This window comes from Chelonoidis abingdonii, chromosome 2 (assembly GCF_003597395.2).
Source record: "Chelonoidis abingdonii isolate Lonesome George chromosome 2, CheloAbing_2.0, whole genome shotgun sequence".
In the NCBI taxonomy this organism is placed as follows: domain Eukaryota; kingdom Metazoa; phylum Chordata; order Testudines; family Testudinidae; genus Chelonoidis; species Chelonoidis abingdonii.
In genome coordinates, this window is record NC_133770.1 from 260,601,315 (window position 1) to 260,623,838 (window position 22,524).

Here is a 22,524-nt window from a genome sequence, read left to right on the forward strand (position 1 = left end):
GACGAAGTGGGTAATCACCCATGAAAGGTCATGCTCCAAAACGTCTGTTAGTCTATAAGGTGCCACAGGATTCTCTGCTGCTTTTACAGATCCAGACTAACACGGCTACCCCTCTGATACCAGAAATTTCCTTGCAATCAATGCTCAGTACTAAGGAGAAAGAAAAGATAAAGCTGTGGTAAAAACCTTGGATATAATCGACACTGAAGGACGTTACAATTCTTCATACGTGAAAAGTCAATTAAGAGCTATTGTAGAAAAATTTGGGATCAGTGAAATGCTGAGCATTTGCATTGACAATGCAGCAAACATGACATATGCTGTCAAAAATTTCAGCAAGGACAATTAAATCATTTCTACCTCTGAGAACAGGGATGTGGACAGAACTGAAGCTATTTTGCCAGATGAAGGAACTGAAAGAATGGATGAAATTGAACTCAACATGGATGCTGCTGCGCAGTCGGTTAATGACACTAGCCTCATACTTCCAACATGGCTTCATGAGGACAACTCAAAAGTCCAACTGATGAAGTGTGGTATTCACACTCTTGAATTGGCAATCTGGGATGGACTGAACAAAACATGCAAAGAAATTTCTGGCAAAAATTGGACAAGTCATTGTCATATTATGAACCCCAAGTATTCGAAGTGTTCTGCTTGATCTATATGGGGTAACTCAATCATTGGACACTGTGACTCGCTGGAGTTCAACATTTGCAATGATTGATCAGCTTCTCGTTTTTCAAACTTTCTGTGAACAAGTGGCTGCTGCTAAAACAAGAGAACTCAGGTTAACAAAAGCTGAATAGGACGAAGTGAAGAACCTGCAAGACCTCTTGGCAAAGCCAAACCAAACAACTATAAATCTTCAAGCTGTCACTGTAACCCCAGGAGTTTTAATGAAGGAATGGCGAAAACGTCAAAATTCTTGCAAGGAAATGGTGGACAAATTGCAGAAGGAATTCTATCCTCCATGCAGAAACACGAAGAGAAGCTTTTTGACAGTATTCATTTCCTTGCTGGAGTTTGTTGACCCACGGTATCGGATTCTTCTTACCTCAAGGGAAATACCAAAGGTAAAGGAAGGACTCTGTGATATTGCTCGATAACTCGAAAAACAAAATCTATTGCCACATTTGAACTCAGCAAAAGATGTTGAAGAAAATGAAACACAACAAAAGGAGTAATCAAAATACAAATTTGCAGTTTTGGAAAGTTCACATCCTTCAGAAATACCAGCCTGTTCTCAGACTTCCATCTCCACTCTGAACTTGTTTGAGCCTCCATCCCTGAGACGTCTTCAAGCATCACGGGGAAATGGAGATAGTTCAAGCATCAATTCTTCAGAAGATGATGACTTTGAAAAGGAATTGGATAAACAGGAAAGACACTGGCAAGTTTCTGTGATTCATAATGAAGCATTATTTGAGAGAAACTTTCGAGAAGGTTGTGAGGCGATGGAGCCTATTGATAGGCTAAAAGTTAAGTCTCTCTTTGAGGCCATTCACAGCTACCCACAACACATTCAGGCTGCCTGTAGAATTGTTTTGAGCATGCCAACAACCTAAGCTAGTATAGAGCGACTGTTTTTGGCTTTAAAGTTAATTTTAAATGATTTGCAGCAGGCTATGGAAGACGACTTGATCGCTGCAATAATTTTTTACAGAATGAATTATGAATGATTCTAGTTTGTATCATTGACATTTAAATTGTTTTAAAAGTCTGAATAAAAATGTTTTTTTCAAAATGACAGTATGCACTTTATTTAGTTAAAAATTAATTTGAGTTGGAACGCGGAGCAGAGTAGGAGCCGAGCTGGAGCAGTCACTATTGATGCTGGAGAGCAGCAGTTCAAAAATTTGATTGCTCCAGATCCCTGGTCCAAAGGCACATTCTACCACCATTCTGCACTTGCTCAGCCTATAGTTGAACTGTTCCTTACTACTGTCCAGGCTGCCTGTGTACGGCTTCATAAGTCATGGGAGCAAGGGGTAGGTTGGGTCCCCGAGGATAGCTATTGGCATTTCAATATCCCCAATGGTTATTTTCTGGTCTCAGAAGTAAGTCCCTTCTTGCAGCTGCTCAAACAGCCCGGAGTTCCTACAGATGCAAGTGTCATGTACCTTTCCTGGCCATCCCACGTTGATGTGGGTGAAACGTCCCTCGTGATCCCCAGTACTTGCAGCACTGTTGAGAAGTACCCTCTGTGGTTTATGTAATGGTTGGCAAGGTAGTCGAGTGCCAAGATAGGGATATGCATTCCATCTATTGTCTACTACAATTAGGGAACCCCATTGCAGGAGAGCCTGCACATTTCCCAGAGTCACTACCTTTGCTAGCAGAAGGTCAGTGATTGCATTGGCTACTTGGATCACAGCAGCCCCCACAGTAGATTTGCCCACTCCAAATTGATTCCTGACTGACCGGTAGCTGTCTGGTGTTGAAAGCTTCCACAGGGCTGTCGCCACTCACTTCTCAACTGTCAAGGCAGCTCTCATCTTGGTATTCCTGCACTTCAGGGTGAGGGAAAGCAACTCACAAAGTTCCAGGAAAGTGGCCTACGCATGCGAAAGTTTCGCAGCCACTGGGAATCATCCCATACCTGCAACACTGTGCGGTCCCACCAGCCTGTACTTGTTTGCTGGGCCCAGAATTGGCATTCCACTATATCAGCCTGCCCCACTGCTGCCATGATGTCCCAACTGACACATCCTGTGCTTCCAGGAATGTCTGTGTCCATGTCCTCCTCACAATCGTCCTCATGCTTGCGTCTCCTTGCCAGGTTCTGCACATACTGCAGGATAATGCGCGAGGTATTTACAATGCTCACAACCACAGTGGTGAGCTGAGCGGGCTCCATGCTTGCTGTGCTATGTCATCTGCATAGGTAACCCAGAAAAAAAGGCGCCAAACGATTGTCTGCCATTGCTTTCATGGAGGGAGGGAGAGGAGATTGATGACATGTACCCAAAACCATCCGCGACAATGTTTTTGCCCCATCAGGCATTGGGAGCATAACCCAGAATTCCAATGGGCAGCGGAGACTGCAGGAACTGTGGGATAGCTACCCGCAGTACACCGCTCCGTGAGTTGATGCTAGCCACGGTATTGAGGACGCACTCCGCCAACTTAATGCGCTTAGTGGGGACGTACACAATCGACTGTATAAAATCGATTCCTAAAGATCCACTTCTATAAAATTGACCTAATTTCGTAGTGTAGACGTACCTTCAAATTTCATACAGATGACTTTTTATACTGCTCTGTATACTATACACTGAAAAGTAAGTACAATATTTATATTCCAACTGATTTATTTTATAATTATATGGTAAAAATGAGAAAGTAAGCAATTTTTCTGTAATAGTGTATTGTGACACTTTTGTATTTTTACGCGTTATTTTGCAAGCAAGTAGATTTTAAGTGAGGTAAAACTTGGAGGTACTTAAGACAATTCAGACTCCTGAAAAGGGTACAGTAGTTTGGAAAGGTTGAGAGCCACTCACTTAGCATACTGTATATAACCTCATCAGAATCAGGCATATTTTGTTTTGCATACAGTATGCATACAGTTAACAGTCTTGGACTACAAATAGTCCCATCTTAATCTATTTCATGCTAGTAGTGCATGTCATGATCCTTTTCTTGTTTACTTAAGTGTTGTTAGATTAAGTTTGGCCTCTGTTGGTATCTTTACTATTTCTTTCTGATCCCTGGAATTGATCCTCTCTGACACTGGAATTTTATCATCTCAATATCTTATTTGATAAGGTTCATATATATTGAAAGAACATAAAACAGTACATAGAATAGCAAGGAACAAGAAGGATGACACAGGAGTCCTTTTTTTATGTAGTCCTGGAGGTTCAGATATTTGAGCAACTGTGGGTGTATGGGTATTCATATCTTGTTCCTGAAGGCAGGGTGATTTTTGAATGTCCTAAAACTTCCTGTTTATCCAGTGTTGGAATAAAGTCTGACAGGCAACTCAACCAATGGTGGTCAAATAACTGACTTTTCAGTTCACTGGGTGTTCTGGGGAGAAAGAATTTGATTTGGGTCAAACATAAAATTCTGAAGAAATTTGGCAAATCAAAAAGGTGACACAAATTTAGGTTTGGGTCAAACTAAGTATTTTGTTCAATGTGAAACAAAATGTTTTGTTTAATTTCTGAACATTTTTTAAATAAAAAGCAAAGGCAAGGAAGGATTCACAAAGCAGCCAGCAGCAGCTCCCTTATAACCTTAGCCCTGTGATTAGGGAATTCACCGGGGATGTGGGAGATCTGGGTTTAGTTCACCCCTCTGCATGATACGGAGAAGGAATTTGAGCTTGCATCTCCCCCATTGCAATAGAGCACTCTAATCACTGGGCTAGGGGATGTTCTGAGGTGGAACTCTGACTCTCCTGTTGAAGTTGTTCCACTTTGTATAAAATAACTTGAAGTGTTATTGGGCCAGCAGCAGCGAGTGAAAATGACTTAATAGGTACATCCGTCCTTTTCTCTGGCTGTTTTGTGAATGGTGCCTAAGTTCTCATGTGAATCCAGCCTGGGGGGCTGAGAGGGAGTTTCAGTTGAAATTATTCAGGGAATTTTAGTCAAAGTCCCAAAAAGCTCTTGGTCTGCTAAAACTCCATTTTTTGGACAAATAAACTTTCTGCAAATAATTTCAAGCTCAAGCTTTCCCAATTATAAGTCTTTCTGGAGCAATATCACTTTATGGCTATTGACAGTACATTGTTAATAATTACTTTTAGTTTTCAAACCTAAGTTGTGCATAGAATTTCTTTGGTTAGCACATCTGATGATGAATTTCTGATCAAAGATAAGCACATCTACATTTATATTAAAAAAATAAACTATTGGTTTCTTTTTTTAATAATGCCAGAAAATGATGCCTGAATACAAAAAAGTAGCCAAACAATCTCACTTTTTTACATGCTGTGTATTGGGCTGTATTTTAGCATTTTCACTTTAACTTCCTTGACTAACTTGTAGGCCATTGGCTATATCTGCTCCATTCTTCTATTGAAATATTTCTTCCTAAATCCGCCTGTCATTTACATAGTTTATCTAAGTCATAGCTCACCCTCGGGGAGTGCGCGGTGGGGGCAGCAGTTTTGTTTTTTCCTCCTAATTTGTTTGTAACAACTGCTATATCTTTATCACCCTCCCATTTAATCTCTTTGGGAAAAATACAACTACATATCAGATTTGCAAACAAGAATCAGTATGTTGGTTATTGTTCACATGGCTTCAAACATAAAAATGGCACTGAAAGCATACAGGGCTCATTACTTCTCTCCTTATGTGTAAGCAATTCCCATTAGCCATGTCAGTGGGACACAGGCATATAAGGGGAGAGACCCCCCAAAGAATTTAACAGAAAGATGGAAGGACATTTTGTGTATTAGACCTAGTCATTTTACCTTAATGTTTAGAGTATACATTGAACCAAGATTTCCTCTCCTGGCTTCCTTTATCAGTACATTTGTATTAAATGAGGTTTGTGGGAACAATTGTAAGGGCTGGAACTTAAAAGAATATTTGACATAAATATTCCTTTATTTAAAAGTGATTTATTTTACTTTATGAATGTTTCAGTATTGACTATAACCTGGTGGAGGAGTGTGTATGAAGAGGGTTATTTAGCCATTATAATCTTAGACAATTCTTTTAATATTCATGGCTCCAGTGTTTAACTCATTAGCTCTTTTGGTTTTGGTTTTGAGCTACAAAATTTTTCAGTTTTCAATAAAACAAAAACAAAATGAAATTTGTTAATTTTTTTCATTTCATTCATTTTGAATTTTTTTCATTATAAAAATGAAAACATTCACCAAAAAAAATCAAAATGACATGAAAATTTTGTTTCTTTCAAAAATGTGAAATACTGTATTGAAATACTGTTTTTTATTAGCTCTGTATACAACAACAATGCCCTTGCTCCCAAGAGCTGGTAACGGCACTGAATGATTCTTGCTTTGAAGAGTTCTCAAGTTTCTCTGCAGATAAAATCAGTTGGGTTTAGGCCAAGGTGTCTGCTTCCATGGTTGCAGTATCATGTACGGAGAAGGAGAAGAAAACCGGCTTTCTCTGCTTGAATTTCAGATGGTGTCACTCCCTGAGACATGAGAGGAGCTGGAATTGGCTAGAGCTATGATCGCTGCATTAGAATGTGTTTTCGCTGGCTAGAGAAATCTAGCAGGAAGATGTTGAGGGTGTTTTTAGAGTTGACTGTCCTCTCTTTGGAAGGCAAGTTGCCTGGTATAAGTGATTACTGGACCCTCACATAAGAAACCATAAAGGAACTGACAAACTCTCCAGTTGTCACAGTGTCTAAAATTTACCATATTTAGGAAAGATTATTGAGAAGGGTGTGGTGAGGTAGCTATAGCAATATCTGCATTCCTCAGATGGTTTCAGTCCTTCTCAGTTTGAGGTTTGGCCTTTTTATGGTACGGAGATTGCACTAGTTAATTATCTCCTCCTGGCAATAGATGATGTCTGTTCTGATTCTTTTAGATCTGTCCTTTGATTCCATTGACTGTGGGTGTTGTGAACCTGCCTATGGAGCCCTGCATGGATTGACGATCAGTTCTTTTTATGAGGAGATGCTGGGGAAATTGCTCATCTGCCTCTGTCATAAACAGATAAGTAAGAGTTAATAGAACAGGAGTACTTCATGTCTCTTTTGCCTGTAAAGGGTTAACAAGTTCAGTGAGCCTGGCTGTCACCTGACCAGAGGACCAATCAAAAGGACGGATACTTTTCAATCTTGAGGAGGAAGTTTTTGTGTGTACTGTTAGGGTTTGGTTGGTTCTCTCTGGGTTCTGAGAGTGACCAGACGGGCAAGCAGGTTTCTCCTCCAATCTCTCCGATACAGCTCTTATAGTTCAAATAAGTGAGTACTAGGTAGATAAGCGAGTTAGTCTTATGTTTGTTTTCTTTTATTGCAAATGCGTAATGTGCTGGAAGGAGTTCAAATTTTGTATTTTGCTGAAGGATTTTAATTGTACTTGTATATACTTAGGCTGGGAGGTATTCCCAGTGTCTATAGCTGAAAGACTGTACCTATCCATTTTAATTACTCAAAGATAATTTTTACAACTGTGGTTTCTCTCTTTAAATTAAAAGTTTTTGTTTAAGTAACCTGATTTGTTTTACTCTCTGGTGTTGAGACCGAGAGACAGGGGGATTTTTTTTTTCTTGGGGTCCAACCAGGGGGAAATTGATGGGGAGGAGAAAAGGGGGGGAAGGGAAGGGGGAGAGAGAGGCTAGTTTCTCTCTGTGTTAGATTACTGTCTCTATCAGGGAGAGTCTGGAGGGGGAGAGAGAAGGAGGGGGGAAGGTGCATTTTCCTCTCTGTTTAATTCAAGGAGTTTGAATCACAGTGATCTTCCAGGGTAACCCAGGGAGGGGAAGCCTGGGAGAGGCAACAGTGGGGGAAAGGGTTTACTTTCCTTGTGTTAAGATCCAGAGGATCTGGGTCTTGGGGTTCCCCGGGCAAGCTTTTGGGGGGATCAAAGTATACCAGGCACTGGAATTTCTGGTTGGTGGCAGCACTACAGGTTCTAAGCTGGTAATTAAGCTTAGAGGAATTCATGCTGGTACCCCATCTTTTGGACGCTAAGATTCAGAGTGGGGATTTATATCATGACAGCCCCAAAGATACTTTGTAACGTTTCCGTTCTTTGGCTCCTTCTCTTCTGCATCAGGAGAAACAAATGGAAGAGATAGCAGAGATTATTTTAGTGCTCCAGTTGGGGGAGTGTGCCAATTGTTCATTTTGCTGGATTGCAACTCGGGTGTCACATCTGCTGGATCTCTAACTGTATCTGGATGGCTAGCTAACAGTAGTGGTCAAGATTTTTTGTGGGGATGGTTGTTGTTCCCCATCTGCACATGGGTAAGAGGATACAACCTTTTTATTAAAGTTGTGGGTTCCCTCCAATTATCTATATGTCATTTCCTTGAGACTGGATTACCGTAATGTGGTCTACATAGGGCTACATGTGTTCAGAACATTCAGCCTGTGCACAATATAGTTCTTAATGTTGCTTCACACCACTGGCACAGTATATGTGCCCTCAGATCAGCACTGCCTTCTGATTGCTTGCCTTGGCTTCCAAGGCACTCACTGGAGCAACACATAAATACTTTTAAAAATCTGAGCCTCAGATACTATGATGATGATGGCCATGTAAGTATCTAAATAGGTGCTTTGCAAATGCATTTAGAGGTGTTAGTTTTGACTTACAAGGCTGGAAGATGTTTTAGTCCTGGTTAACACTACCTCTCTCCTTGTGTGGTACAAAGCCATTTGATACTGGCGGGGGTCATTGAGCTAACTGCTGCCTGGTTTAAATGGGAGACGGCTGGTGGTGGGGCATTTTTAGTGATAGGACCTTTACTCTGGGATTTGCTCCCATGTCTGTATTCCACAGGATAAGTTGCAATGCCTGTCTATTTTCCCAGGTTTTGCAGAAGGGTATATTAGATTTAGCAAGTGGTTGAGAGTCCTGATCCTTTAGTTAAGAAGGTTCAACCTCTTTCTTACATCAGTGTATTTAATAAAATTTGTAATTGTTTTGACTGTCATCTAGCTCATCTTTCTATCTAATTAGTCTAAGCTATTTCTAGGGTATCCATTGCAATAGTATCTTGGAATCTGGCTGTCTAATCATATGGTTAAAGGTTTCATTACTCTAAATGAGCTGGAGTCAAATCAAGGCCACCTCTTGTGCCAGTGCAGGATGGCAGCTTAGCAGAGCCCACATTTTGTTCCCCATTCCTCAAAAACACACCTAATTCATACTGTGCAGGTCATCCAGAGCCACAGAGGAGTGTGCCATTGCAGGGTGTAGATTTAAGGGAATGGTTTATATGTTAAGTGGTCTACCTATGGCATTTTGGAGGCAAAAGCAAAGAGGGCTGAATTTGGCCCCTTAAATCTGTGTCCATCCTCCTACCTTCTCCCCAGCAGTTGTTGGGTAGCACTGTATTCATAAGAAGCAATGTAGTCTAATCACTAATAACTGGCCTCATAGTCAGAGACTTGGATTCCAAGCCTAATTCCTGACACTGACTTGCTTTGACTTCAAGCATATCGCAAAGCCTTTCTATATCTCTCTCTCCATGTGTAAAATGAGGATAATATGCCTTGCAGGAGTAATGTGAGGCTTAGTTACTTAATGTTTGTGAAACAGTTTGAGGAAAAATGCTGTCTAAGTGTTTTTGTTGTTCATTACACTATACATTAGCTGAAGAATATGAAATATCTTGGGTGAAATCCTGGCCCCATGGAGGTAAATGACAAAATTCCTATTGGCTTTCATGGGATGAGGATTTCACTCCACATGCTCATTACCAACCTGGTGTTTGCCAATCCAGGGAAGTGGTGTAATCTTCTCTTACTCTTTTACTAGATCATGTTGTGACATTACGCCCCGTAGTCTTCATAGAAATATTGTTATGATATGAATATGGGATAACTAAGTTATGTTTTATGCAAGATAGGTCATGTGAGGTAGCATTGGAAAGGTTATGATTTACTGAATGTAATTATACAATTTGTACGGATGTATCACTCCTGGATCTGAAGTTAGGAATATTGACTATGTAACGATTACAACTGTGTGTACTTGAGGAACGCCCACCAGACAGTATGCAATCAGCCTGGATGGGCCATGAGGAAGGCCAATAGGACTTTGAAGATACTAATCTCCCTCCTTCCTGAGAAGTTTCCTGGGATGCTGGGTTGAACCTGCAGGGTCATGTGATCATGTTACCTGGCACAAAATACCATCTTGAAATGCTGATACTTTTCCAAGGGAAAGGGGTGGGGTCAAAACTGGGCAACAAAGGATTCCCATCATATGCAAATCCTATTTAAGGCTGGGGAGCAAGTTAATCTGGGCTCTTCTCCACTGCCTCCGCGCCCAAGAAGGAAGACTGGTGAAAACACCTGAAGAAACAAATGAACTAAGATGTGGGGAGGGGGCGGCAGGGGCTGAGCCTAGGCTAGACAAGTCAGCCTGTAAAAGGAATCCGTGGAGATTTATGCTGTAAACAGTGCAGTTTATCTTCAAGAAACTCTCTGTAACCTGCTTGAAACAACATTTAGGGTGAGAAATTATTTGTAGTCAGTAAATTTTTTTTTACCTTTTGTAGTTGATAAACTTGTTTTTGTTTATTCTAAAACACAGTTTGTGCAATTCATAACTGGGGGGAGGGAGGGAAAGCTGTGCATATCTTCCTCCACATTGAGGGAGGGAGCGAATTTTATGAGCTTACACTGTATGCAGGGCTGTCCTTAGGCATATGCAGCATACACATATACATGCCATGAAATTTGGGGCACCAAATTGCCCCAAATTTCATAGTGCCCATGGCAGCTGCATGCTGCATATGCGGCAGCCCCAGCAACCAGCCCTATCCCTTGGCCACCCCCCCTGCAACGAGGAGGGCTGTCCCTAGGGGTGTGTGGGGCCCTGGACAACTCCCTCTGCCCTGCCTTTTACTCTTCCCTCCCGCCCCACCCCCGTTCCACCTCTTCCCCCAGCGACCCTGCACTCTCCGGCAGTGGCTGGAAGCGGAGGGCACCCAAATGGCTAGGGATGGCCCTGACTGTATAGGTCTCTATATAGCACAAGACAATGTAATTTTGGGTTTACACTCCAGAGGATGTGTGCACCAGAGTGCTGGGCAATTCCCCCAGCTGAATCTTTCAACACAGAGCCAGGGCCAGATTAACTTTCTGTGGGCCCCCCTGGGGAATGATTGAAAAGGGGCCAGAGGCAAAAGCACAGCGGGGTGGGGGCTAGGGTTGGTCCCTGGAGCAAGGGAGGGGCAAGGGGCAAACTGCAAGTGCAGCAGGGCTGGGAGGGAGTAAACAGGACCCCACACACACATAGAGCGGGTACCTACCTTCTCCCTGATAGTAGTCTATTCTCTTTGTCTCTCTCTGCACTGAGCTGCCCCTCCTCCAGTGTGACAAAGTGGGAATGTTCTTAATGTTTTCCCTGAATACTGTGTGAGTGCCTCAGTTTCCCCTATGCATTTGTTAAGTATCTAGGTGGTGGGATAAGGTTGTGTGATTGTTGCAGAGCCCTAGAGAGCAGGTGTGATGCTGTCTGCACAGAGAATGGCTGACACCCTGTCTCTTGGCAACTGTTGGCTTGGGCCCCTCCCCTGCAAGGTGCCAGCTGAAGGTGTTGGAGAACAAAGAGATCAGGTGGCGTCCTGGCCCAGGGGGAAAGAGACAAAGGACAGAGGAGGGACTGGAGGGGGTTGCAGTTTGGAGCTAGTTGGGGAAACGGAGGGAGGCCCAGCACCGGTGTTGAAGGTCCCTAATCTACAAGACAGACCTGACTGAGGGGTCCTGTTTTCCATACCTATAAGCTCTGCTTTGACTGTGTTCCTGTCATCTAATAAACCTTCTGTTTTACTGGCTGGCTGAGAGTCACGGTGAATCACAGGAAGTGGGGGGTGCAGGACCCTGACTCCCCCACACTCCGTGATATCCAGCAGCAGCAGGACAGGTTCTCTTCCAGCCCTCTAGGGTGGTGTTGGGAGTGGGAGGAGCAGAGGGTTATGTGATCACTCTGATTACTCTAGTGCAGCCCCTGCTCTGATCACTCAAGGAACAGAAAACTACTCATCCATTGACCAGTATATTTGCCCTCTACCAGACTCCTGTACCCCACTGGTCTGGGTCTGTCACACATACTACAGGCATCATAAATTCTTCTATATTTTTTCTCCTCTTGATATATATTTAGTATATATTTGTTTCTATAATCTTTTCTCTACCTTTCTGTGAGATCTCATGAAGCAAATAAGTAAATTCCATTATATTGTTAAAATAATGAAGTTTAAAAAAGTAGGTCATTGAGCAGGTCTCAGTAGAAAAGAATCATGCTTTCTCTGTCTTATAATTTTTTGCATTCTTCATTTGTGGGCCAGATTGTGATGCTCTTACTCACTTTCTCCACAAGAAGTACTCTTCACTTCAAAGTGGTGTCTAATGTGCTGTTCATCTCGTGTAAAGGTATGACATTCTGGCCCTTGGTGATCTTTTTAGTTCTCTAATACTTGATGTTTCATACCCTGCATACAACCATTTCTTCCTCTCTTTGCTTATGTTGGCTCTGTGTTATTACACCTAGTTTAGGTGTTACTGCTCACAGAACTATTCAGCATACATGACCTGATCTTTCAAAGTCACATGGCACAGAAGTGCATGCAGCAGCAAATATCACACTAATATTGCAATCTATCCCTGTCCTGGGCCCCCTCCTAAGGCTTCTGCTTTAGCAGCCAGTGTGAATCAGCTTGAATGTTAGCCTCACTTAGAATTCAGCCTTTTCCAGCAGACAAGCACATCTACAGCCACCTAGCAATTTGCCAGGAAGTGATCTCATCAACTCCAGCTCATCATCATTATCCAGATTAGTAATCGGTGAATGGAGACTGTTCAATTATAAGGATCTCAAGTTAGGATTTTAAAAATCATTGTAATTCCGGGAACTGAATGAACTATAAATAGATTATTATCATGCTTTATAATCCAAAAAAACAGGATCAGTGAGGTAGATGGAGTGGCCTTGTCAGGGGTGACTTGTGCGCCCCCCACCTTTTTTTTTTCAATAGCAAGGGGAAGGAAAATGAAAAAGGGGTTGATCGGGTTCTGTGTCATTATCCTGTAATTTGGGGCTATGATACAAAGAAAAACTATACAATCTATTCAAATGGGGAGAAAGTATTTATAGTGGCAATTAAATACATTTCACAATAGGAACACTGTCTCTGCAGCAGTTTGCATATCCCATTCTATGGTATTTTCACTAAGAAATTACACATCCTGACCTTTCCCGTTCTCCTCTCTGTAGATCATTAATTCAGTGGTATTGCTGATCCTGCTGAGTGCCCTGACTGATCCTGACCAGTACCACTTACCAAATGCTGAGTTAGGGGGCGAATTTGAATTTATGGATAATGCCAGTAAGTATATAACATTTAATTATCAATGTTTCATTTCTGTTTCTGAAGCAGCAGTATTTTTAGGCAGTCTTGTAATGATTATGTCTCCTAAATATTGCTTCATTACATTAGCTTAGCATTTTGACTTTTATGGCAAAAGGCATATCTATAGCACAAAACCACTACCACCCTGGAACTGATTGTTCAATTTTTCAGTAGTCTCATCCAATTGCCTGTTAACAGAATGGGTACAGAGACCAACTACCCCTTCACATCTAGCACAGATCCCTCCAGAATAGTAGGGTGGCCCACTGGCAAGGGGTGTGGAAAATCCTGCACTACCATTGGCTGTGATGTAGCCACTCTGAGGTGAACAGAGGACTAGAGTCAATAGAGATGCAAATCAGCATGTTCATTAGCTCTGAAAAAAAAAGCGTAAATAAGGATATGAATGGTAATTGTTCTGAAATTATTATATTTATATTAATACATTTGCATGGCGCTACAGAAACAGGAGTCCTTGTCTTTTCTCAGAAACTTTCAGTATCTCTTTCATGGCACTAAATTAATTGATTCGTGGTAACACAGGGCTGCCTCTTTCTCCCACTAATGGCTATGGCAAAACTTTCACTGAATTCAGATCCTGTAGGGACTGGGGTATGGGTGGTCATGTCTAATGGTTAGAGTCTGGAGCCTGGGATCGCATTCAGGGTCAGGTGCCTCATCAAAGATTAGAGCTGGAGTCAGAGGCAGAGGTAGGGAATAGGAACAGGGATCTGGAGCAAGGCAGGAAAGCCGAACAGACAGGGGTCTGGGATATGGAGGACAGGAACCAGGAACAGCCTCTGGAGTCAGGAAAGGTCCATAGTAGTAGCCTGCCAAGGAATCCTCTAGTTATTCAGACAACTTCCTGTGACTTTCTGGTTTAAGTAGAGCTTCTTAGCTAAGTGGTGGGGCTGGACATCTCTCCCAATCTGGAGCTTCGTGGGGGGCCATTTACAAGCTAGAGCTTTGCTGGCCCCCTTCTCCAGCCATTCAAGTGAGTCGTGGCCATGGTCTGAGCACTGCCTGGGGAACTGTGGGCCTGGATTTGAGGCCCATGATTCCCTCACATCACCACCTCCCCAGGGCACCCTTTGGGCAGTAGTGGGCTAGGTTTTCCAGGATGGCTTTCATAAAAGGCATTTACCAGATCAGCAACATGGACATTCTCTACCAGTTCCCAGGAGTGTTCTTCAGGACTGTAGCCTTCCCAGTTCACAAGATACCAGAGTCTATACCATCTGATTCTGGCATCAAGAATTTCATGGACAATATACTCATCATGGTCTTGAACATGTAACAGCAAGGTGGTGGTGGGTGGGAGCAGTAAGGGAATGGGTCCTGAATGCAGGACTTCAGAAGTGATATATCAACAACTGGGTGTATGTAGAGAGAATGGGGTGAGTAGAGTTCAAAAGTGATTAGGCTAATTTGCCAGCAAACTCAGTAGGAGACAAAGCACTGGTAGTCCAATTCATGAGATGGCCTGGTCACATGTAGGTTTTTTGTTGAGAGCCATACCTTCTGGCCTACTGAAAGGGCAGGCCCTCTTGTCGTCGATAGTCTGCATATGGTTTATAGCTCTTCTTGGCATCCTCCAAGTAAACTTTTAGGTCATCTTGGGTTTAATGCATCTGTTGTATCCAGTCTTTGGCTGGTGGGTTGTGGGAAGTGGTGGGTAGCTCTGGGGAAAACCAAGGTGGAACTCATAGTTCAAGAGAAAAGGGCTTTGCCCTGTAGAGGCATGTTATGCGTTATGGTATGCAAACTGTACCTGATACAGAAGCAAGAATCAATTGTTCTGGTGGAAGTTTAAGTAGCATCAAAGATAGCACTCCAGGATCTTTTTGGTTCTCTCCCCTTGACATTTTATCTGAGGGTGATAGGTGGAGGAGAGGCAGAAGCAGATGCCTAACATCCAGAAAGCTTCTTTCTAAGAGCAGGAGATAAATTGTGTACCATGGTCAGAAAATATTTACTCTGGAAGGCCATAGTAGTGGACAACTTTGTCCACCCAGTGCAAGGGAATTTCTTGAAACGATGGTAGTCCTGTACAGCAGAAGATGTGTGCCATCTTTGTGAGGTGGTCCATTAGTGTCACAGTGGTTGTGAACCCATTGGACTTGGGTAGTTCTTCTACAAAATCTAAGGTGATGACTGTCCAAGGGCCAGATGGAGTCTGAAGGGAATGCAGGAGTCCAAGGGATTTATTGTGCAACACCTTGGAGCAGGCACATACATTGCAAGAGGGCACGCAGGCCTGAACTGTAGCCTGTACGCGAGATCACCAAAAGACACGAGAGATGAGTGACTGAGTTTTAAAGGAGCCAAAATGTCTGCTGGGGAGAGGTAGGGGTGGGTCATGGCATACTTGTAGGGTTGTAGTCCTTGGAGGTGCAGGGAGGAACATATATATGCCTTTTAGGTAAATTACCTCATCTTGGACATTGGGGTTCCCTATTATGACTTCCTGTTTGACTAGAGGGATCCTGTGTTCTGAGGCTGATTGTGTAATGGTGAACAGATCTTGGCAGGGAGCCCACTCAGGAAGTTTTGAGGCTTGAGGATACAAAGGTTTTCAGTTGTTAGGTTTAGATTCCTACAGGCCAATGTAATATTTATCCTTCCCGGACAAAGCATTAGCTTTGCTATTTTTGGTTCCTGGATGACAGGCAATTGTGAAACCAAAGAGCAAAAAGAATAAGGCCCATTGAAGTTGTTGCTGGTTAAGGGCCTTGGCCGTACACAGATATTCAAGGTTCTTATTGGTGTACACCTGGACAGGATACTGGGATCCTTCTAGACAGTGGCAACAAGGTAGTCTTAATTTGTTCTTCAGATGTGTGTTTCCTGGAAGAGAAGGCACACAAATGTAGCAGTTGTTGAGCACCATGCCTTGGGGATAGCACTCTGATTGCCAAGTTGGATGTCTCCACTTCAGTGATAAAGATGTGTGAGGTGTTGGGGTGGACCAATATGGGAATGGTGGGAAATGTGAGTTTTAATTGCTTGAAGGCCTGCTGTGCCTTGGGAAAGCAGAGGAACTTGGTGGTTTTGTGGAGCATGGCAGCAAAAGGGGCAATCTGCTCCAAGAACTTTGGGATGAACCACCAATAGAAGTTTGTGAGTATCAGAAAACTCAGTTCACAAACATTCTGTGATGCCACCTACTCAAAGACTGCCTTTACCTTGCACAGGTCCATTTCGATATCAGCAGGAGATAGGATGAACCCAAGGAATTCTATGGAGGACTAATCAAAGGCACATTTTTCTAGCTTAGCATAGAGGCCTTGTTGGCATAGCTGCTTCAGGATGGAATGGATGTGCATGTTTCATTTGGCACTGTCTGAAAAAATAAGTACATCATCCAGTTATACTACCGTGTATTGGTTCAGAATGTCCCAGAATACCTCATTAACAAAATACTGGAATGTTGTGGGTACGTTCATCAAACCAAATGGCATCATGAGATATTTGAAGTAACCATAATATGTCTGAAAGGCAGTCTTCCATTTGTCTCCAGCTCTAACATGTACTAAGTTGTATGCCCTCTGGAGGTCTAGTTTTGTGGATACCCAGATGGCGCTCATGTGGTCCATTGTCTCAGAGATTAGTGATAATGGATCTCTGTTTCTGTTAGTGCCCTGATATAAGGTCCGATAGTCCACATGTAGTCAGAGACTTCCATTCTTTTATAACAAGAAAGACTGGCACCTCCACAGGCAAAGAGAATTTATGAAAAAAGTCCTGGGGTAGGTTCTCCTGAAAGTAGGTGTGCAGCTCGGCTGCTTCAGGCTCTGACATGGTGTATATCCACTCAAACGGAGTGTTGACCCCTGGTTATAGCTCGATTGGGCAATCATAGTCCCTGTGCAGGGACAAGGTATTTGTGTTCTTTTTTTCGAAGACATTTTTAGTCACTGTATTTTGATGGAAGTTAAGGACCAGAATGAACAGGCAGCTCTGCTGGGCTAGTTACTCTGGGGGCAAGCAGTGCTGGGGGCAGAATTCTGTGAGAAATTCAATTTTTAGTTTGCACCAGCCAATAAGGGGGTTGTGGCAGGCCAACCACAGGATACCCAGGATCAGAGAGAAGCGCAGGGAATGGCTGGCACTGAACTGTAGGGTCATTTGATGCCCTTGAATAGTAACTTTGAGAGGAACAGTTTCTGTGGCCACTGACATTGAAAATAAAAGCAGCTCATTGATACTCTCTACCAGGTCTGAAATGGCCTTGGGCCACAGAGGAATCTGTAGTGCCCAGGCTGCCTCTGCGTTGTTAAAGTTGTCTGCTGCAGGAGAGTCGGTAATGGTCTGCTGCAGATGGAGTGGTTGACGAGGCTCCAGGATTCATAAGTTGACTGGTACTTGTAGGTGCAGTGCCAGTTGACAGGAGCCAGCGTGTGCTCCCATGGGGACCTCAGTTTGGGTTTCAGGGGGATACTCTTGTAAGGATGCCCAGGCTAGCCCCCTTCACCAGCCCTGGGCTGTTTCCTGGGTTCCTTGTGGGGCAACTGGAGATAGCATGGCCCAGCTCCCCAAAGTAGTAACACATATTAAGGCTTTGCCAGCACGTTCTCTCTTCAGGGGCGAGTTGCTGGTGGGTCAGGTCTGTCTGCATTGGCTCAGCTGGTGAAGCAGAATCCAGCAGCAGGAGGTACAGTTGTGACACCCCTCTCTTTTCTTCCTGTCGTTCATGTAGGCGATTTTCAGTATGGATAACAAGATCAGTGAAGATGTCCAGACCCACTAGGATCCCAACTAGGGCAAGTTCATCCTTAACCTTGTCCTGCAAGCTCCATCAAAACTAACATAACTAGGCCCCTCCATTCCATTCCATGTCCAATCTGAGCTGCTGGCAGTGAGCTATGTAGCAGGTGTCTATGCCCGAACCCTGTGGAGTTTCCACAGGGTGGCTTCAGTGGGGGGTGCATGGTTGGGGTCATTGAAGACTGTGGATATTGCCCCCTGGAAGGCATCCTAGTTAGATAGAACTGGACTGTTGGCCTCCAACAGGAGAGAGGCCCAGTTCAACACCTCCCCTGTCAGCAGGCTGACTACTAAGCCTAACTTGGTATGACCAGGAGCATATGTTTGTGGTTGAAGCAAGAACAAGAACCGGCACGGTTTCATGAAGCCTAAAAATTTGAAGTGGCTCCCATCAGAACGCTTTGGCAGAGGGATAGCAGGTCCCATCTCGGGTGACAACACAGCCAGACAGGCTCACAGCGTTTTCCATGTGACGTTGATGTCTTGCTCCCACAATGCCTGATCCTCCATGGCCAGCTGCAAGTTCTGCACCTGCAGTGCTCCATTATCTGCCTGTACATGCAGGGTATGGCAAATCCCACTGGGTCTAGCCTCTGGTGGGCTGACTCAGAAGTTGATAGTGGTCCGAGGAAGCTGTAGGGACTGGATGTGAGTGGTCATACCTAATGGCTAGAGTCAGGCATCTGGGGCCAGAGCTGGGTGCCAAGCCAACAATCAGAGCTATAGACAGAGTTAGATGCCAAGCCAGGGGTTGGGTAGGGCACAGAAACAGGGACCTGAAGTGTGGCAGGAAGGCAGGAACCAGGAATAGACAGGAGTCTGGGATAAGTACGACAAGAACCAGGCACAGGCAGAAAGGCAGGACTCGGAGTTTGGCAAGTAGGCAGGGTCTGTAGTAGCAACCAGCCAAGGATTCCTCTAGTTGCTTAGACAACTTCACCTGTGACTCTTTCTGGTTTAAGTAGAGCTTCCCAGCTAATTGGTGGGATTGGACATTTCACTCTATCAGGAACTTTATGGGTGGGGCCCTTTGCATGCTAGAGCATTGGTCTGAGTACTGCTTGGCGACCCACAGGCCCAGGTTTGAGGCCCATGATCTCTCACAGATCCAGATTAATTTATTTTACCAAAACCTTCTATTTTCTTATGGAGTGTAACGGGGTTCACTCACCTCTTGCAAGCATCCTTTTGGCCAAGTGCATGTACCTGCACACTTTCCTTCTGTGGTGTGTCTTCGATGGCTCAGCCCTCCCACCGGCTCACACGCTATATGATGAAAGCAAAGCAAAACCCTATCCTGGGTACAAGTCCAACAAAGGTGTCTCTCAGTGTCCTCTCTAACGTCTCCTACAAGTTGTCCCTGCTCCAGGATAGAGCAGTGTCCCAGGGCTCCCTCCCTGGTGACAAAGTCTTCACTCTCTTAGGGCCTTTCTGGCAACAGCTCTCCAGTTGGGCCGCTGTAGTTCAGTTCCCCTTCTGGAGTGCCTCAATGTCCAGGCCACTTCCCCCAGTGACTGAAGGGGATTGTGGAGCAATCTGGGCCTGCCCACTACTCCAGATAGCAACTGTCCACTGTGTCCCTTTATCTAAGTTGCACTGCTGCTCTAATTCCCCGGGCCACTTCCTTGTGGCCCTGTGCCATCTTCACCCTTACCTCAGGGCCTTGTCCTGATGGAGTCCCCGCAACCAGCTCAGGGATTCTTCTTGCTCTCCCTGGTTTCTGGCAGCAGTACCTCGTTGCAGGGCCTGCAGCTCCTCAGCCAGCCAGACACTATCCATGATCCGTCAGCTCTAGCAAGGAACGGGAACTTACTCTGGCCCTGCGGTTCTTCTTATAGTGACCTTCTGGGCTCTGACTGGCTGTGTCCCACACAGCCACTCTAGGCAGCTTGGAGGACCCTCTCTACTGCCCTTTTCTGGGGCTGGGGTGGCAGGGTGACAAGGCCTCTAGCAGGGGGCCTCAGAGGATCTGATATACTCTGTCACATGGGGGAAAAAACACTTTTTTTCCTCCACTAATATTTGTCAGATTTTAAAAATTATTTTTTAAATAGTGTATAGGAAATCATCTTATCTTAAGTGATAGTTTTAAAACTAAGATCTATGTATCCATATTTCTGTAGCTACTTTCCTGCTGATTCATAAAAGGATATTCTGGATCTGAGTGATTGACTATTACACTAAACACTTCACTGCAATAAGGAGGAAGCTATTTTCATACACTAAGCAGATGGGACTTGTAACACAAGTGCTTATTGTAAAAGGCCTAGGCCCTTGCATTGCTCTGGTTGAATTCCACAGGAATTTTCCCATTGACTTCAGTGTCTCCAAATGTGAAAATTAGAGAGAGCTTTCATCAGAGCCTCTATTTTGTCACTTCAAATGACATATTAAAATGATGTTTATTTTCACACATTCTTAAAGGTTCATATGCCAAAAGTAAACTGTTAGGGGCTTACTACTTTTTTAATGTGTTTTGATTGGGAATAAATCTTGTCTATAAATCTTTGTATATGGTTGGGTTTAAGACAGTAAGGGCTATAACAGTTTCAAATGGAACCTAGTTGAAATTGACATATTAAAACAGACTATCTTGTCCTAATTCTTTGAGATTAACCTTGCAATGACTGCTATCAGTGTGTGGTTTATACATTAGAGGTCTGCCAGTGCTGGAGGCTTTAAAATAGTAATTCTGTTTTGTAATACCGGAGCTGACAGACCAACTACATTTGGGATTTGCATCTAGATTTGAAAGTCCTGTTTTCTCTGTGGCCTTCAGAGATTAATTCTAAAAGAGTAAAAGTATGGTTTGTAGGCTGAGTAACCTCACATCCATTTGAGAATAAATGAATGTGAAATGCTTCCTAATTACGAATGGACCTCAAGAATTCTCCTTTCAGTCTGTTCTTTTGCTTGCTTGGTTTGCATGCTTTATGAAGTACAGTTGGATAATTTAATTCATTTGCTATTCAAATTACTTTCAATCTCTGTTCAGAGAGAGGGTTTTTTAAATTTATGACTAGGATTGTTTAAACCTTGGTATTTTCTGTTTGCGATAAAGTACCCAGACAAATATTCACATTAATATTCTCATCACATCTTGCCCTTTTTTACTGGTCTTGTTCAAAAGAAATGTTTCATATATTTGTTGCATGTTTCATATGCAAAACATGTCCAATACATAGTATGTTTGAAAACTACAAAGTCCATCAATTGTTTTTTAGGGCCTTGCATTCTGTTGTGTTTCAACCAACCTGTTTTTGTGAGTAAAATTTTGCATTCCAAAATCATTGTCTACTTGTTTGTTTTTCTTTTTGTTTTTGTTTTTTGCTGGCAGTGAATTCTAGGTAGAAGTATGATAGGCTTCTCATTATTAGTATTTGAGACCACATACTATTGTCAGCACAAAATTGCAGGCACAAGTTGTGGGTGCAAAATTGTTGTTCCACACCTCCCAAAACAGAGGCCACATCACTGAAAATCAAGCCTTCAAGTTTCAGGTAGATACAGACCTGTCCATGATTAGTCATGATGGGGGAAATCCTGACTCTATTGAAGTCAGAGAGGATTTTGTCATTGACTTCAATGGGGCTAGGTTTGTGTCTTTTTGTATTTGTAGCTGGGCATAAGTGTGGCTTATGGAGCACTTTCAAACTTGCATTTACAGTAGTTGAGAAAATTCCTATTGCACTCAGGACACAGTTTCTTCAGATGTTCTAACTTTGTAAACATCAGTATGACATAGTTGCTCCCAATGAATTGAGGAAACATAAACGGTGGGATTGTGAAGGACTATTCCATGCTGGAAGGTCTGAAGTGAATGGGGGGAGGTGGGGGTCACATGGCCAATTGAGGGTGATGTTTCTCCTTTCTATTTTGGAGACAGGAAAAGGACATGATAGGAAAGGATCGTAATTTGGCATCTGTAACTCTCTCACACACATTCCTGAGCTAAAGGTGACTGAGGGAAAACTCGAGGTCTCCTATTTGCACTTGAGATTGGCACTACTGGGTTCAGTAGACTGAGCCCTCAAGAGAAACACCCCTATTTCTAGGGACCTTGTGAACAGATAAGAATTTTCAAACTGGATCAGGGAGTGCTGGTGATGTGAGTGCTGCCCTGTGTATTTGTTTGGGTTTTTAAAGTCTGATATTCTGCACAAAGGGAATGGAAATAAACCTGAAAGTCCAGAGGGTTTTGTTGGCTTAACTTGAGACTCTTGCTCAGTTTGCCTATCTCTATAGACCATGACCCTGACACGTTAATAGCACAACAGTTATGTTGCTTCTCCTGTCTTGTTATTAGTATTGTCTAACTGTTATAAATAAAAACTGTTATTTATTTATGTATTTTTTACTTATACAGTGCCATGTATGTACATGATACTTTACGAAGCAAATGAAGGTGGAGGGTGAAATCCAGGCTCAGTAGAAGTAAATGGGAATTTTGCCATTGACTTCAGTGGGGTCATGACTTCACCCGTGTCTCTGCCCCAAAATGCTTACATGTCTAAGTTAAGATGAGAACAACAGAAAACTATTTAAATGGCTTCAAAATAGAAATATTAGCTGGAGTAAATAACCAGACTTGGTTTAAAGAAAAAACAACATCCCTATCCTTCACGTTCTCTCAACATTTATTCTTCCTTCTTTCACTTTTGCTCTGTGCATAATCTTGGGCAGCTTCCAAGCTGGGGGTCTGTGATGACAAGGGAGCAGCAGTGCA

General features: G+C 43.2%; 1 protein-coding gene across 1 annotated transcript in view; it reads left to right on the forward strand.

The window, feature by feature from the left end:
- LAPTM4B (lysosomal protein transmembrane 4 beta) overlaps positions 1 to 22,524 on the forward strand; it is a 126,460-nt gene that overhangs the window by 33,503 nt on the left and 70,433 nt on the right. Inside the window, 1 exon segment of the mRNA XM_032784685.2 lies at positions 12,896 to 13,007. Coding sequence (XP_032640576.2) covers positions 12,896 to 13,007 — 112 coding nt within the window.